Consider the following 15,955-nt stretch of genomic DNA (forward strand, 5'->3'; position numbering starts at 1 on the left):
TTTAATGTATTGATTAATGTTTTCCAGGACACATTGATGGTCTTACATCAAAACTTATTATGCTAGAAAAGATTTCTCCAAAAATATTCAGAGAAAAACTTGGATTGATTAAGTGAGTATTTTAATAGATTTTTTTAATGATGAATCTGAAGTTCTAACAAGGCTTGCAAGATACTACTTCTGTAATTTTTTTTTAACAGGCCAGCAAATTCATTGAATATACTTCATCACATTTTGAAGAAAGTGTCTGAGTAAGTGCTTCGTTTTTGTACATTATATTCCTTTCCAACTGTACCCATGTGATCCTGTTTCTTATGTACAGTGGTTGTCTACTCTTTGATTTTTGTGTCTTTGGATACATGAAATATTTTAAGATTCTTTTAGGTCTAGCATAACATAACTCAGTGCCACATAAAAATGTGCTTAGGGTTGAAGTTTTTGTATAAATGGTACAAAAGAACAAGTTGACTTTTATGAACCACTTATTCAGAAGAGGAGATGGGATACTTCTGAGCTGGTTTAACAGTACATAGGAGTAAGTTGTAATGCTGTGTAGGCTGACACTTAAAATTTTGATTTTTGTTAGCAATAACAAAGTTCCCTTCGTATGTTCCCTTCTGCTTAACTTTACTAATAACAGTATATATCTTCGTCTGCACACTGTTGCAACTTCTCTCTTGTTCCCTATTTTTCTTTCTTTAGCTACTCTGAGGCTTTCAGTCTGCAAGCTTCTTTGCATATACAAGGGCTGCTCTGAAATAACGCCATCTATTTTGTTCATTTATGACATCATAGGCAGATGCTGGTGGCATGGCAGAAGAGGTTGAACCTTCTTGCCAGTATAAAATATAAATGAGCGAGATTTAATTTAATTTATTACTAAATTTAACTTGCTCATTGTGTCTTTTTATAAAACAAGGACTAATAAGTAAATACCTAAAGATGTTGTGCTTTTGCATTAAAGCTATTACTAGCTATTCTGTTCAGGTTGTCAGATAAAGTGAAACAATTAACAAAGCAAACAAATTATTATTTTTTTAATTTATATCTTTTTAGTTTGCAGGAGGGCTCTTATCTATTGACTCATGCTGCAGGAGATTCGTCAGTTACAATCTACAAGAGTTCCCTTGACAAGCCAACAAGAGCTTCATATGACTTACATAAGGCTCACTGTGATCTGCCTACAGTACCTGCCATGCTCTCAGTCCCTTGGGTGCCACTGGATCCCAGTCTCCCTTTGCCCTATCACATGAAACATGGGAGAGTCCCATGCACCTTTCCGCCTGCACCCCAAGAAGCCATGGGGAAACAGAAGGTCAGTATTGCACTTAACAGAAAAACAGAGTGGCAGTTTGGAAATAATCTTTTTCAATCCACTGGTTACAGGTGATGTATTTATTTGTCATCTTGTGGGTTTGAAGAGACCCTTTAGAGTTCTGCATCCACAACCAGGAACAGGAATGCCTTTTTCCTGCAGAATCTTACCTAGCTTTAGGCATTACAGTATGGAAAAGCATCATTGAAGCTTGTAGTACTGTCAGCAGAGGGAAGTGAAATGCTTTAATAAGGATCCATCTGTAAACTAGGATAGGTCTCTTCAGTAGGTTGTAGGACTCATGCTGTAATTATTTTTTCCCCAGTGACTACAGAATCATGGATGATTAGTGCAACTGTAGACAGGTGCAGTCAGGTGAGATGAATTATACTCTCAGGGTCTAGTTTATGATAAATTATATTGAGCTCATGTTCCATTTTTACATGATATATATGTGTTTTTCTAAAAAGTACACTTTTTACCCTGTTTGGCAAAATCTCTTCAGAATTGAGCTTTGCATCTTTAATATGAGCTAATGATACTTTTGGACAGTAAAAATGATGCAGCATTTGCCCTATTTAAAAGCCTTGTAATTTATAGGCTTTCAGTACAGCTGGAACAGGTACAGTATTTCCATTTATGAAGATTTCCTAGTGTTTCCTCTGATGTTGTTTTTTATCAGTATATTTTATTTTCAGACAATTTCGGGAAGGATCTGAAACTATTTTAACTATTTTGCTGTCTTCAAGTCTCCACTTCCCCTCCATTTTCCCTTTTCTTTACTCCAAATCTCAGAATCTTGAAATCTTGCACTGTTTCAGTGAAAACTGGAATGCCTTGGAGGCATGTGATGGTGAGTTCTGAGGAGCTTTGTGAAAATAAGTAACAAAACAGAGGAGAGGAATCTAGGTTAGTCCTTCCTCTGTGGAGACTGCAATGAGCGCTCAGCTCCAATATTTATACCAAAACCTCATGCAGGCAGCAGAGATTGTAAGGAAATCACTCGCGTCAAAACGACAGAGATTTTCTGTTGTTAGCTGTGGGATAACACTACAGGACAGCAGACCCAAAGAAGTTTCTCTTTATTGGAAGTTGAAGTACTTTCTTTAGTCTCCTCATGCTGTTCTTTGAAATCTTCCCTGTTCTCATTTTATTGGTTCCTGATTTCAGCACATAGAGTATCTTGAATCTGTTTTTGGTTGATGATGATGTTGAACAAATCTCATGTATGGATAATGGCAAATTCTCTGCAGCAGAAAGGTTTCATTTTAGTCTTTTCAAGTATGTTAGCTCAGGCAGCTAGATAACAAATAATCACCTGTCTTTGATTGTTCTGAACACCTTTTAGCTTTGAGAAAACTTTGATTGCAGTTCAGGTGGCTTCCCTGGCATTAGGAAACTGGGAAACTTGTACTATGCTGTTCCCTACACAGGCAACATTCCTAGCAGCATCTATGCAATAATGTTTAAGAGCAGCATGCTGCCTTGTGCAGAGGTATGTATGCTTTCTGTAGCACCTAGGAGTAGCTTCTTAGTTCAGGAAACATTTCTCAGACATAAATACATAATTGTTTATATGGATGGCTTACTCCTGACATCTGCTTTTTGCTGCTCTTGTTTCTATATCAATAGAATTTATCATGAGCAGAATTAATTGTCTGTATCCAAAGAGAATTTTAATAGAATTTTTTTTTAATAAACTGTTCAGAACCTCAGCCTGCTTTGTAACATACACTGATGATTCAACAGTGCATATCATGCTTTGGAAATTTCCCAAAGATCCCACTGTTAGGTCTTAATGTTTTGAACAGGTAATACAACAAGGTACTAGCAGGAAACTTTTCAGGCATGATTGTCTTTTCAGTGCAGGTTTACCAATTTGACACTTCCTGTGCCAGTTGTACATTTTAGCTGTATTCTGACCTTATATGAGGGCAGTATAGGGTTGCACATCAGTTTCTGATCCCCTCGTGTACTTTGGTTTCTGCCAGAGGGACGTTTGGGCATAAAAGGAGTGGGAGTGGTGAGATCCCACTGGTGCCCACTGGTGATCCTGTCTGAATGTGGCCCCAGATCTGGCTGGAATTAGAAGACAGTTCTCTGAAGTAGTTGTGTCTTTGCTTAATAGAGTTAGAGATTAAGATTATTAATTCTTTTTTTTTTTTTTTTTTCCTCTCTCCCCTCATGTCTAGATGACTGGGGTGAAAGGGCAGTCAGACACACCCTATGAGGGAGAGCCAGTAACTATGGAAACAAAAGGCAATCCAGCTAAGTCTGTTAGAAATGAAGGTGTGGCTGCAAAGAAACTGAAGAATTACTGCAAACAAAGAATGATGAAGAAAAAGTGGAAAATGAAGCAAAACAGAACACAGGTGAAGTAGGAATATCTGAACCGTGCTAAGCATGGAGTGGAGAAGTTCAAAATGGAACAATGAATTTGAGGGTTTTTGCAGTTTCAAAGGAGCCAGAACAAACCATTAGGGGAAACAGCTCCACAGCCATATTTAGGAACACCAAAAAGTTTTATGAGCCTTTAACCACTTCTTACCTTAGTGGGCACATTTCAATTGAAAAATCTTAAATTTAGTTGGGTTCAAAGCAAACAAACAAAAAAAATGAGTGTCTCCTGTTGAAGTCAGGGGAAAAAAGTATATCCTGTTAGTCTCATCATTTTCATAGAATAACTACAGCTTGAAGAGTGAAGATGCAGTGGTCTACAACAGTATCTGATATGACGTAACAACAAGAAAAGCAGTTTTTCAGTTTGCTTACTTCTTCCAGAATCACTACAGATTTGTATTCTGGCATTCTAAAATCATATTTTACTTTACGTGGTATAGCTAAGAGATTTATCTAGTTAATTCTTTTAACATAATGTCTACCAATTTTTTACAATTATTTACAAAAACACATTCTCTTTTTAGGATGGTGTAGCAAATAAGTCTGGGAAAACAAAAGCTGTGTTTTATAGAAAAAAAGTGCTGTAAATTTGCAATGGAAAGCCTAAGAATACAGCAAAGTATAAAACAGTTAAAGAAGATTTTTCTTTTTCCCCAGCACAATTTCCAGGAATTACTTTGGTTTCTAGCATGTCTTCAAAAATGAGTATTGATGGTTTTTTATTGTATTACTGAAAGGTTACAGTCTAATCTCCTATCAGAATGCAGGGGAATACGTGATACTGTTTACCTGAGGTTTTAAGGTTTGCCTTAATTGTCATTTGAAAAAAAGACAAGACTATACCATGCCTCAGCAGCTCACTTGAAATTTTGAGCCAAACACAGTGTGAGGTTAGAAAAAGAGTATACTGACTGTCTGTTGCAATTTCCTAGTGAGTAAGAAAAATGAAAATTCTTACAATGGTCAGTATTGAAGCACCTTGTAAACTGTGATGCATTTGTAATTATATTTTCTGGATTTCTGGGTGTTTTTTTATGTGTTATTATTGTGTGTATAATTATGTGTTTCTTCATTAGAAGAACTGATTTTTAGAAAAGCTATGAACTCTTGAAAGTCAGTAAATTCTTTCCATGTTTGCCTTATAAATCACAGAAGTATTTTAAAATGTCAGCCAATTTCTGTTTGACTGATGTTTGTGTATGTGCTTAAACAAAAGCCTTCAAGATTTTCTTCCACTTCTTTTACTTGGACTAAATAAGGTACAAAGTACATACGTTTGATTGGAGTTCTTCTATATAACATGGAAGTTTTGTTGTTGAGTTTTTTTATCATAAAAGTAAAAATAAAGTATTTTATTTGTTTACTGGGTTGTATGTGATTTTTAAAATCCTGAAGACAGGTTTTTTAAGGAGGTTTAAGCAGTGAATGTACATTAAAATCTATTCTTTGTGAAATACAAAGCATTTTCTGAGCTTTTTTTTTCCCTTGCTAGATGTATTTATAATATTATTCAGTTTATTACTGTATTGGCCACCGCTTCTGTTAGCTGCAGTGATATGTTGCTGACAAGCTGAATTGGCTTAGAGTTGTTTGCAAGCTACAAGTCTTCCTGACTCAAAATCCTAAATCCAGCCAGTGACCTCTCTTAATGGGCATACTTTAGCTGTGAGTCATTTCTGTGAGATAACTCTGTGTGGGGAGTCAAAGCAATTTTCACTGTGTATACATAAAACTTGAGCAAAACTTGTGTGGAATTTAGTTTTTTATACCACTTTTTAAGTTTCAACTGTATGCTCTACTTGTCCATGTGTCTACGCAGCTGGAAGAGTTCTGTCTTTTACTATTATAGTGTCTATGTGTGTGTGTATATATATCTACATATGCACTAATTGTAGTTTATTATCCATTTAGAATATGTAAGCAATGTGGAGCTTTTATATAACCCATGAGATGGGTTTTTCACTCCACTGTTGTATTCTGTTGGATTTGTTCTCTTTTGGATTAAGTGGGACTGGGGTAATGTGCTCTAAGTTGTTTGAAGGGCTGCTTTTGTTCATACAGCACAAGAATTTGTTGAACTCCATTATTAGGTGTATGGAACACGTTACTGAGAGCGGTGGTCTGTTCATTTTCTCACAGCTGTGTAGCACGTACCTTCGTACAGTTTATATACCAATTACCATGGTTTTATGAGCTAGATCGAACATAATAAGATTTCTGCTGTTAAAAAGCTGTTCTCCATGAAGCTGAAAGAAATCTTGGGGATATTCCTCATGAGGAGGGATTTGAAATACTGTCACAAAGTACTGTCACTTGGATAGCTCTTGGGTGCAATAGAACAGTTGTTTTGTGACGTGTGTGTGTGGAGATGCACCCTAGATCTGCATGGACTTGCAAAGTAATGAATAGGTTGTTTCTGCTAATGGCTGTTACTTCCTAACTCAAGATCACAGCCTTTTCCTGTGTCTGAACATGAGCAATAACAGCGGGAAATTCTTAATATAAGTTGCCTTTATTGCCTACCACATCCTGATGATGTTTGATGGGAAGAAGAATGCTACTTTTAACAGTATATGAAAACCAAATCTTGAGTTTGAGATAGGAGAGCCTGGTACAGCAAAAAAACCAATATGCCTTTGATCATCTTGCTGCTGGGTATTTCTGTTTCCCAGAGGATTGCCTTCTTTTCAACAGCTCGTGATTGGTGAAATAAAAATGTAGGATTATGCAACATCATGGACTAAATCTAATGTGAGTTTGTTACTTTGCCTAAATTGCAGCTTTGTACTCCAACACGATCTCTGTATTTAAAGTCAAATTACATTCTTATTTTCTCCAGTAACAGTTCAGCAGAATTCCACTTAGTGAAATGGGTCTAGTAGCAAAACATGTTATTAAATACTCTTTAATTTGAGGCAAATGTACAAAGATATACTTCAGTTTGCGTTAAACAAAGTTCCATGTAAAGGAGTTTGATGAAAGGAGAAAGAGGAAGGGGTAGCATGTTTATTTGAGCACCAACATCTGAACTTTGAAACAAAGGAAAAACAAAACAAAATAATTTAGTTAGGTTAAAAAAAAAAAAATCAAGTCTGAGAACGTGCTGTGTATCAGTTGATGAATCTCTGATTCTGTACAGGCTGATCCCAAAGGAACGGCATCTTTGGAGAGAAGGAACACGGGTAAGAAAGAACACAGGGGAGCCTGACTGTTATGGTACCACCAGAGTATGAATTCCTAAATCTAACACAGACTATAAAGTTGTGGAAACTACAACTGAAGGAAAGTGTGCAGGCCTGGATTTTATTCTGCAGATATCTCTGCTTCTGCAGCTGATATTTTACATGGCCTCAGTCAGCTGAGTTTAGGAGCAAATTTTCAGATACCACCATCATGTCTTGTAGTTTCAGTCTTCAGCTTTGCATTTGGAATGAATTACATATATTTGTATTGCAGTTTGTGGTTCGTTTTTAAATGTAATTACTACTTTTCTCCATCTGTATTATGAGAATATCTTTTGGATAAGCATTTGAAGTGCAAAATTAGATGTTTCTTACTGGATCAGAATCTTCCAATTTTATATATTTATTCCTTGTTAGATTTTTGTCTTTGCAGTTTACCTGGTTATAAAGGGTATGTGCTGTCCTGCCTCTCAGAACTGGAAGTTGTAACTGCTGGAGAACTAGACTGATTTCAAAACTCTGTGTTTAGTTCTCTCTTTCTTGGTGTAGATGCTTGTAGTCCAGTACTGATGGAGCAGCCAGTGCTGCTGCTTGTGATTATTTTGTCATGGGTGCTGGAGTTAAACCGCATGCAGTCCTTACTGACCTTGTTGTGCCGCCTAAGTCTCTCTGAATAGTGGCTCTTCTGTCCACTGTAACTCTCCTCTCCATTCGGTGTCATCTGCAGACTTGCTGAATTTTGATTCATTTGTGCTACCCAGATGATTTATAAGAAAACTGGGAAGTACTAGACCTAGTGTTGACCCCTCAGGAGCTCCATTCATGACTATCTACTAGTATAGCTCTGAGCCACCAGTTACCTCAGTGAAAATGGAAGAAACCTCTGAGAACATAGTTTTCCATGCTGCAAAAGATTGCTGATATTAAATCTGTTTCTCTCAATTTGCCAGTGTCTTTTGTTAGATTAAATTGGTAGATAGTCTGTATTTAGTTTTGAAGGTCTAGAAGAGGAATTCTTACCGGGCATTAGAGATTATTGATTGATTATACCTCTGGAAGTATGAAACATTAGCAGTTCTTCGTATTAGCATGAATAGCTGCAATGGGCTATTGATTGTGAAACTTTTTTTTTTTTTCCTGCCATAGTAAGAGCTTGCAAACTTAATTTGCATTGTCCACTGAAGGATCAGTGCACTGCTTTCGTTGCCACACATTGCTGGCGAGACCTCTTCACCATGTCGGGGTGACTGAAAAAAAGTTGGGAAAACATTTATGGTATTTCTTCAGTGTCTTGTAGGGTAGCCTAGCAGGTGGAACCGAAGGTATGAGCCATGACTGTGGGACAGGACATCCACTCCTGTGCTGGCAAATGAGAACTGCCAAGTCATTATCAACCCAGTGCCATGAAGTTCAGTACCAAATACTGAACCATTTGTACAGGTACTTCTGCTTCTTACTTGATTATGCTGTATTTTAGATAGGAGATTGTTTCTAAAAGATAGTAAAGGCCAGTTTAGAGGTAGTCTTTTAGAATGTTTAGTGGTGACCTCCATTTAAGCTGGCTCTATTTCCACCAGTAGAGGGAATTAAAACATTTTCAGTCTCTCCTCTCCTCTGAGTCTGACTGGATATGTAATGTCTCAGGTGCTCCTCTGAGAACTTACGTAACTAGGCTCCTTCTTTCTTAAACAAAATACAGCCTTTCTTACAAGGAAGGGCACAGTCCTTCCAGAAGCACTGTCATTTCTTGATAGGTTTCCAAATTTTTCCTTGCTGACAGTAAGTTTGGGCTTTTTAGTTGCTTTTAAATCGTATTTTTCTGCAAAGATCTTTAGATTTTATTATTGTCATGCTTCTGAAAGAGATGGATTTTATAGTTAACGCATCCAGCTAGTGCCATCATCTGGATCTGTCCCCTTGATTGGCTCAGATTTCCTTACAGCGGAAATAGATTGAGGAGATGAAATACAGTGCATATTTCTTTTTCTTTCAAATGACAAGTGTCTGTGGCTTTATGTTACTCTGTGTGTTTTAAGAGTCTACGCCCATGTTGGACTGTGGCTTAAACTTTGGGTTCTAGCCATTACACTGGCAAAACTGAGCTGAAGGCTTTCTTTGGTACCTCCTCCAACTCCAGGGGACAGATATCAACTGTATGTCTCTCGGTGTCCATTCCTGCAAATGGGTCAGTTAGTCTTGTGCTCCTGTTCTCGGCTGCTTTGTACTCAGTTATTGTTTATGGGCTGTGATGATTGCTTGTTACTGTGTTAACAACTTCCTTGATGATGGCAATTTCAGGAAAGTAAACTTTAGTGCTTAAGACCTGTTTGAAAATCACCTGTAGTTGTGCTGTCTCTGCGGCTGTTTTTCTCCTCCTTAGAGTTACAGAACTGTTCCCTGTGGAACAGCAGGGCACAGCAGTGAGAATTGTCCATCTCAACTGTTTGTTGAAGGCTTGTATGAAAGCAAACCTTACACATAACACAGCTGTTTTGTGATTCCTTCATGCTAAAATGACAAGGCTTCAAAAATAAATTTCTGATTCACTGAAAGGAGAGAATGCTGTTTTTAGAATTCAGAACTGGAAATGCGAGTCTTAGCCTGCCTGGCAGAAACAGATTTCTTAACAGCTGTTCCCTTCCACTGCCTCATCATCTTTGTACGAAATCAAGTGTCGTAGCCTTAAATTTGACCTAAAGGTGTATGCCATTTGAAAGAACAGAAAAGGATGTCTGTGAAGACAGTGATATTTAATGAAGGCAATTTTTTGAATGTGACATTGTTTTGTGTTGCAAGGCATCCTTTGTTTCCCAACCAGTACAACTTCAGTTGAGCCTTATTAAGTAATAAAGTTCAGATCATGTAATGACTTTTTTGTTACTTTGTACTAAAACAGGGCTCATAGGCTTAAAAAAAAAAAAAAGTGCTATTTCACAAAATCATCAACGTGCTCCTTATTGCTGTCGTAACAGCGTGTCAATTTCAGTACATGATCTTTAATCTGCAAGTGACTTTTTTTCTGTTCATTTTTAGAGGTTGCATGATACTAAACAAAAAGGAGCTATTTTTTTTTTGGTTTGCAGTTAGTAGCCTGCTAATTTGACTCAGGAATCTGTCATTTAGAGTAAGCTTAGCTTTTGCTAAATCAGATTCCTGAGACTTCCAGAATTATGCCTATGAGCCTCAGGAACATGGGTGAGGTGTGAGCCTTCCCAGTACTTCAGCAGAGATCAGGAGACTATCCAAACCATGGAACTGTTTGTGTTCTGAGTCACTAGAATGAAAAAAAACAGAATAGACTTGATTGTACGTGAATCTTTTGTCACTATCCCTAGGAAAAAGCCCCATGCTGTAAAATCTTTTATAATTGTTTCTGTCCTTTGGCAAGAGAAACCAAAGTCTGGAGTGATTATTCTTGCTGGTCTGTTCTAGATGAAGTCAGGGGCTCTATGTGCACCAGTAATATTTCCTACAGTGTTTTCCAGTATGTTGGCAGTCTGGGGAGTGTTACTGTAGAGCTGGCAGCTGTGATCATTTTATGCACTGTGTCATCTGAATGGCTTCAAAATCTCTCCTGTCCTAATGCTGCTGCAGTGTACTAGTAGTCTGTTTGTGCTAGCAGCATTATGCTGATATTGGTGGAAAAGCTGAACCTTTCATAGCTGTTTTTAACTCATTAATGTTTATAGGACCAAAAACAGCTCGATATCTCAATTTAGGTAGAATTGCAACTCTCCACTACCAAGGAAATTAAACTGTGCTTGCCAGTATTTGTGATAATCTGAGAAGAGAAAATAATGTAACCTTCCTTCACGTCTGACCTATGTTCAACAGCCTTTGTAAAGCATGGATTGTATGATTTTTATCCTAGCAAAGGTAGTTGGCTGTGAAGCAGGAAGTCAGGAAATCCCCGTGGGATTTGAAAAATTCACTGAACCATGGTTACACACACAGTGACTGTTTGTTTGTACACTATGACTGTTTCATTCACAGTAAAGATGCTGAGTTTATTCATGCTGCCAATACCACCAGCACAAGGAATTTGGCAAGTGTGTTTCGTTTCTGTTTGTGTATTTGTCTAGGCAATGCCTCCTACTCAGGCACTCGATGGTTGCTTCTGTGAGGCACTCTTAAACACTAGAATGCTAGGGATTAGCATTTCAGTTTGGAAATCAAAATGAAGTCTAGATATCTTATGTGCTTGTGAAGAATGTATGCTGGAGAAGTTACGTGTGTCCTAAAGAGCAGGTTATCTAAGGTGTTATCATTTGTTCCTGATGTATATTCCTCACTGAATGTCTGTGTTACCTTTACTGGACTTGACTCCAGTGAGCATGATGAACAGAAGGAAGGAATATGTGATAGCCTGATCTTTGAGGCAAGGGGCAAACAAGCCTGCTGTGCCTTTTATTTTACTGTTTTCTATGTCAGCTAGATGAAAGTAATGAAGGATTTTGCTTTCTTCTGAGCATTCTGATTGGAGCATGCGTGATTCCATTTTGTTTTCTGTTAGCAGTGGACAGCTATGCAATGAGATTTCACTATAGTGTTAAAACTTTGTTTTTGGTTTTGTTTTTGATAGAGACTTTCATTAGCCTGTACATATGCCTTATGAGACAGCTTTATTATTAACTTCTGGGTGTAGTTAAAGGAGCTTTTTTCTGACCAAGTCCTGTGGTTGTAGTCCTAGCTGATATTTTACTTTGGTTCTCCCTTGTCTTAATGCAGATCCCACATCACCCAGGCATCATTTCCTTGTGGAGGCAAACTCCTTGCTGCCCAAGGCTGGGCAAAAGCATCCACTGAGATGTGAGATTAATGAGGATGTTGGTGGTATTTCCACTGGTGATGAAGAAAATCTCTGAAAAGAGATTAGAGTTCAATCTATGAGCAGATTAAAGTGAAGTTGCATGTATAAGAAGTAGAGAAGTAGCTGAAGACAAGTGCAGTGATAACAGAGTATCAGGAGATGGAGACTTTTTAAACTAAGAAACTGGGGAGAGAGTCAGCGATTTATGAGCCATGGAAGGTAGTTGCTGTCAGGTTCTAGTGCAATGGCTAAAACACTTAGAGTTCAGTAGTAACTGTAGAATATAACTGGCACTTCTTCAGTTAAAAATATTTCTAAAATACATACTTCACAAGACAATTGATGTAACCTTGTTTAGTGTAGATTTCATACTACACAGATGGAGATAAACTGAATACAATTTACCGAATGTACTGTATTTCTTCTTGTTGAAGTAATTTGGAGAGTAAAAGGCAGGACCTGATCAGTAAGGCAGTGATCTGACTGGTTGCACACCATACCACAGCTCTACAAGGCATACAGTCCAGGGTTCCTGTTTCTGACTTGGATGGTGTGCTCATAAACATGCTGCCTGCCTAGTAGAGCGCTTTGTGAAGTGCACATGTAACAAAATAGGTGAGAGCTGTCCAACACAAAAGATCACTCCAGAATGAAAGCCAGTTCTTTAAGAACTCTTTCAATAAGTACAGTTCTGAGCAGAAAGTCATGTTTGTACAGGGATATGCCTGTGTGTGCAGGGATTAGATTGCACAGAACAGAACTGATCCCAAAGGTTAGGTACTAAGAGGAACATATATCTAGAACTATATCTATTTCTCTGGTATTGTATTAGGTAAGTGATGAAATTGGTATTCAATACACTTCTCAAAAGCATACAGCACTATTACAGTTCTGTAAGATTTAGAGTAAGTCACAAATGAAAAATTTTGCATTTCACAGAAAAAAAATAAGAACTTCAGAACTTCCAGTGTTAAGAATTTTCCTTATTTAGCTCCAGGTGTGCCTTTAGGAGTCTGCCATAGCTGTACCTTGAATAACTTGCCAAGGTAGTATCCTGGGAGTCCAACTTGCATGACATTGAGGTTGTACTTTACTATCTTTGTAACCTGTGATCACTCTCAACAAATCTACATGTATTTGTGTCAGAGCAGTTCCGAAGATAGACCAAATAACCAAGATACAAAAATAATACCCAGAGGTCTGCCTGATCACACAGGATGGAATTTATATTACCCTCTTGCAACACACTGCATTCAGTGAAGCAATACTGGATGTAGAGGTTCAGCCACGCCTAAACTAGAAAGTCTTTGTGTCCCATTCCCAAGGTTTTGGTATGCAAGAAAAATGTTTAAGTAGGCAGCAAATGTTGACAGAATTGCATTCTTCATAACTATAGAGTTAATGCATCTTTTTTTTTTTTTTTTTGGTAGAAAGAATTCTGAGAGTGAGCAAGATCTGTGTAAGCATTGCATGGGCAGACCTGAGAGAGAGAAAAATCTTTTCAGAGCTATTGACCCCGTTTGCATTCATGCTGTTGCAAAAATAAATCTTGGATCAGAGGGGAGCTTAATATTGAAGTTAGACACATCGATTTTCCAGTAGTATTACGTAAGGTAATGACAAGAAAGATCAAAGTTGTTACTGGAATGGAAGAGAATAATTGAAAGTAGAGAGAAAATAGTTGTCAAACAATATTTAGTAGTAACAAAATAATTGGAAAGTTAGCAGTGTAAATGTCACTTGAGACTAAAAGGATGGACTAAATGGACGTGTCCATAGGGTGAACAGTCGCAATCAGCTGTCGGAATGGAAGAATAAGAATTAGCACAATCACATTTGTTTTTCCATTTTCAGGTCTCTGGGGAGCTGCAGTTAACAAAAGTACTCTCTCTTCTGTGGTTGGCATGCAGGAAGCCAGAGATCACAAAAAGGTAATTGGAGCTGAAGTAGATGCAAGTTAAAAAATTACTTTCTGTGCAAACGTTTTAAGGGGTTGTAGGGACGAAGCAATGTAAAAACAAGTAAAAACCTTTCCTGGCACTGCCTATTTACAGGCTGGTTGCAGCTTGTTTCTTCAAATTAAATATCTGGGCTTGTGATAAGTGCAGTCCTTATCCCAGCCCTCCGTCTAGTCTAATGCTAATTGTAGTTCCACTAATGTATTGCTATGGAGCAGTGGCTGTGGATCAGAACCCGTTGTGATTTACCTTCCAAGCTTTGAGGTAAATCTTCAGAAATAACCCGTGTGACTTACAAGCTAATACCTCATTTTAAAAAGTGATTCAGGCACTTGGCTGCTGTTCTCCCATTGAATTAATTTCCACTCCCTGTTTGGCAGATAACAGGTCTTTCCTATTTGTGCAGTTTGACCGCTGCCTTCTTTTCAGCTAACTGGTTTTGCAGAGTGTTTTTCACAAAGAAGAGAGGAATGTGTAGTATTTCCATGGGCAGGATCACCAGCCTTTACTGTTAGGAGATGGTTGGTTGTCTGCCAGAAACACTGATGTCTTTTCTGCAATTCATACTGCTTTGATTCCCCAGCTGGTACAAGTGCCTCTGATGTCGGTTGACCTACATAAACAGAGACCAATTTAGGTAATCTATTATGATATTAATATAATGTTCGTATATTCATGACTGTAAATGCAGTTACTCTTTTTCCTTATTGTTGTTTTGTTTTTTTAATCACTGAAGCTTGTGGAAGTTCAGACGGGCTGCTGAATGTGAGAGACTGTTTTAAGCTGAGGTGAGTCTATGATTCCAAGATTGAATAACTGATATTTAGCTGGATATTAGAACCAATGTGTCTGTGATCTTTCAGAAGCTGTTGAAATTGAGGGAAAATCTTTTTGTGCTGTACTTAATGTAACTAGACCAATAAATGCTCACCTGCTATCAGAGCTTCTTCAACCTGTTCATGTGAAGATCTGGTTAACTAGAATTAATGGTACCATGTGAGCTGTACAACTTATTTCTGGAAGTATTGAGTTATTAAAAATAGAACAATTTTCTAAGGAAGTGGGAGTAGTAATGTCATTAGGAGAGGCTGCAGTAGAGGACAGAAAGGTAAATGGACCTTCTGTTAAGAGTGTGAATGTGCTCTTTGAGATTGGATGGATTTGTTAATATGTGGCTTGGGAGATTTTATACAAGAATGCAACGTATGCTGCATGCTGGCATTATGTTTGTTATGTGAATTTTTTTTTTCCAGCTGAGGGTGTTTTGATTATGTTTTTCTGCTGCTTTGCTCTGAGAATGTTTGACGAGAAATTGTCCCACCACCCAGACTATCCCCGAGGGACTGTGCAGCCATTAGTAAGCACATGGCTGTCTGGCATCTGCTCAGCTGCTCATCCCTATTTAAAGCCCCTAGTGAATATTGCAGCACAGAGTGGCTGTTACTTCTAGGACTGTATCTTTCATCTGTGAATCACCTTTCCAAGTCTCCTTAGAAACCCAAGAGGAGGGGAAATTGTGTGTTTAACTACTGGTGACAGACTGGTGGAACTGGGGTGCCCAGAAATTGATTTTTAAAGCTGGTTCCTGGCCTCACCAAAAATAAAACCTCACGGGCAGAGTGAGAGCAGTGCTTGCCATGATGTTCTCCGCCAAAATGCTGTGCCACAACAAGCCTTTTCTGACGGCTGTCCCCTGTGTCTTACTTTCTTTTACTCAGGAGAGCTGTTACCATGATTTTCATATTCTGCAATGACCGGTTGGTGCGAGCCCAGTGTAACTAACGCCTCTTCCCTTCTGAGTCTCTGTTCTCGCTCCATCCCAGTGGTTACTGGTTTCTTTGTCCCATAGCCCGTGTTCAGTCTCTGGTGCTTCCCTGCTTTTTACCACTGCTGTTTTCATGGCCAAGCTTAACGCTTTCTAGAAGTGTATTTTTTCTTTTTAACTATATCTTGTTTTTTTCTGACTGGTGTCACATCTGCAACTTGACAGTTTGTTTTTCCCTCGTTAGAGTAGCATGAGTTTGGGTTTCTATTTCTCGTTTGTTTCCTTTTTTGCCACCCTTCTTCTAGGCATGGTTTATACTGTTAGGGTTAACCGAGCGTGCACCTTTGAGCGTGGGGGCAGAGGTGGTCTGTCTCGGGCTGCTCGTACGCACTGCTTGTGGCACCCAGACTTCCTATACTCCGTACTTCGCACACCGAGCTCTGAGGGCCGCTCATTCAATAGCGTTGCACCGAACGGGGCTTCCCCGCAGCTGCACGCCGCAGGGAGCGCGGGCCTGGCCGGGCG

General features: G+C 38.5%; 1 protein-coding gene across 1 annotated transcript; it reads left to right on the forward strand.

Moving 5' to 3' along the window:
- Positions 1-14: 14 nt before the first annotated feature.
- On the forward strand, positions 15-5,078 carry LOC104912785 (little elongation complex subunit 2-like). The gene is made up of 4 exons (XM_010717301.3): positions 15-112; positions 201-251; positions 1,057-1,315; positions 3,508-5,078. Exons 1-4 carry the CDS (start codon positions 60-62, stop codon positions 3,694-3,696), a joined length of 552 nt encoding a protein of 183 aa, XP_010715603.1. The 5' UTR covers positions 15-59; the 3' UTR covers positions 3,697-5,078.
- The last annotated feature ends 10,877 nt before the right edge of the window (positions 5,079-15,955 follow it).

The sequence above is a fragment of the Meleagris gallopavo genome, chromosome 12 (genome assembly GCF_000146605.3).
Source record: "Meleagris gallopavo isolate NT-WF06-2002-E0010 breed Aviagen turkey brand Nicholas breeding stock chromosome 12, Turkey_5.1, whole genome shotgun sequence".
Taxonomy (NCBI): domain Eukaryota; kingdom Metazoa; phylum Chordata; class Aves; order Galliformes; family Phasianidae; genus Meleagris; species Meleagris gallopavo.

Excerpts from the sequence above, each read along its gene's own strand:
- LOC104912785 (XM_010717301.3), top strand. The coding sequence starts at position 60 with ATGCTAGAAAAGATTTCTCCAAAAATATTCAGAGAAAAACTTGGATTG. Across the intron at positions 113-200 it reads GAAAAACTTGGATTGATTAA|GCCAGCAAATTCATTGAATA; the intron begins GTGAGTATTTTA and ends TTTTTTTAACAG. Across the intron at positions 252-1,056 it reads ATTTTGAAGAAAGTGTCTGA|TTTGCAGGAGGGCTCTTATC; the intron begins GTAAGTGCTTCG and ends ATATCTTTTTAG.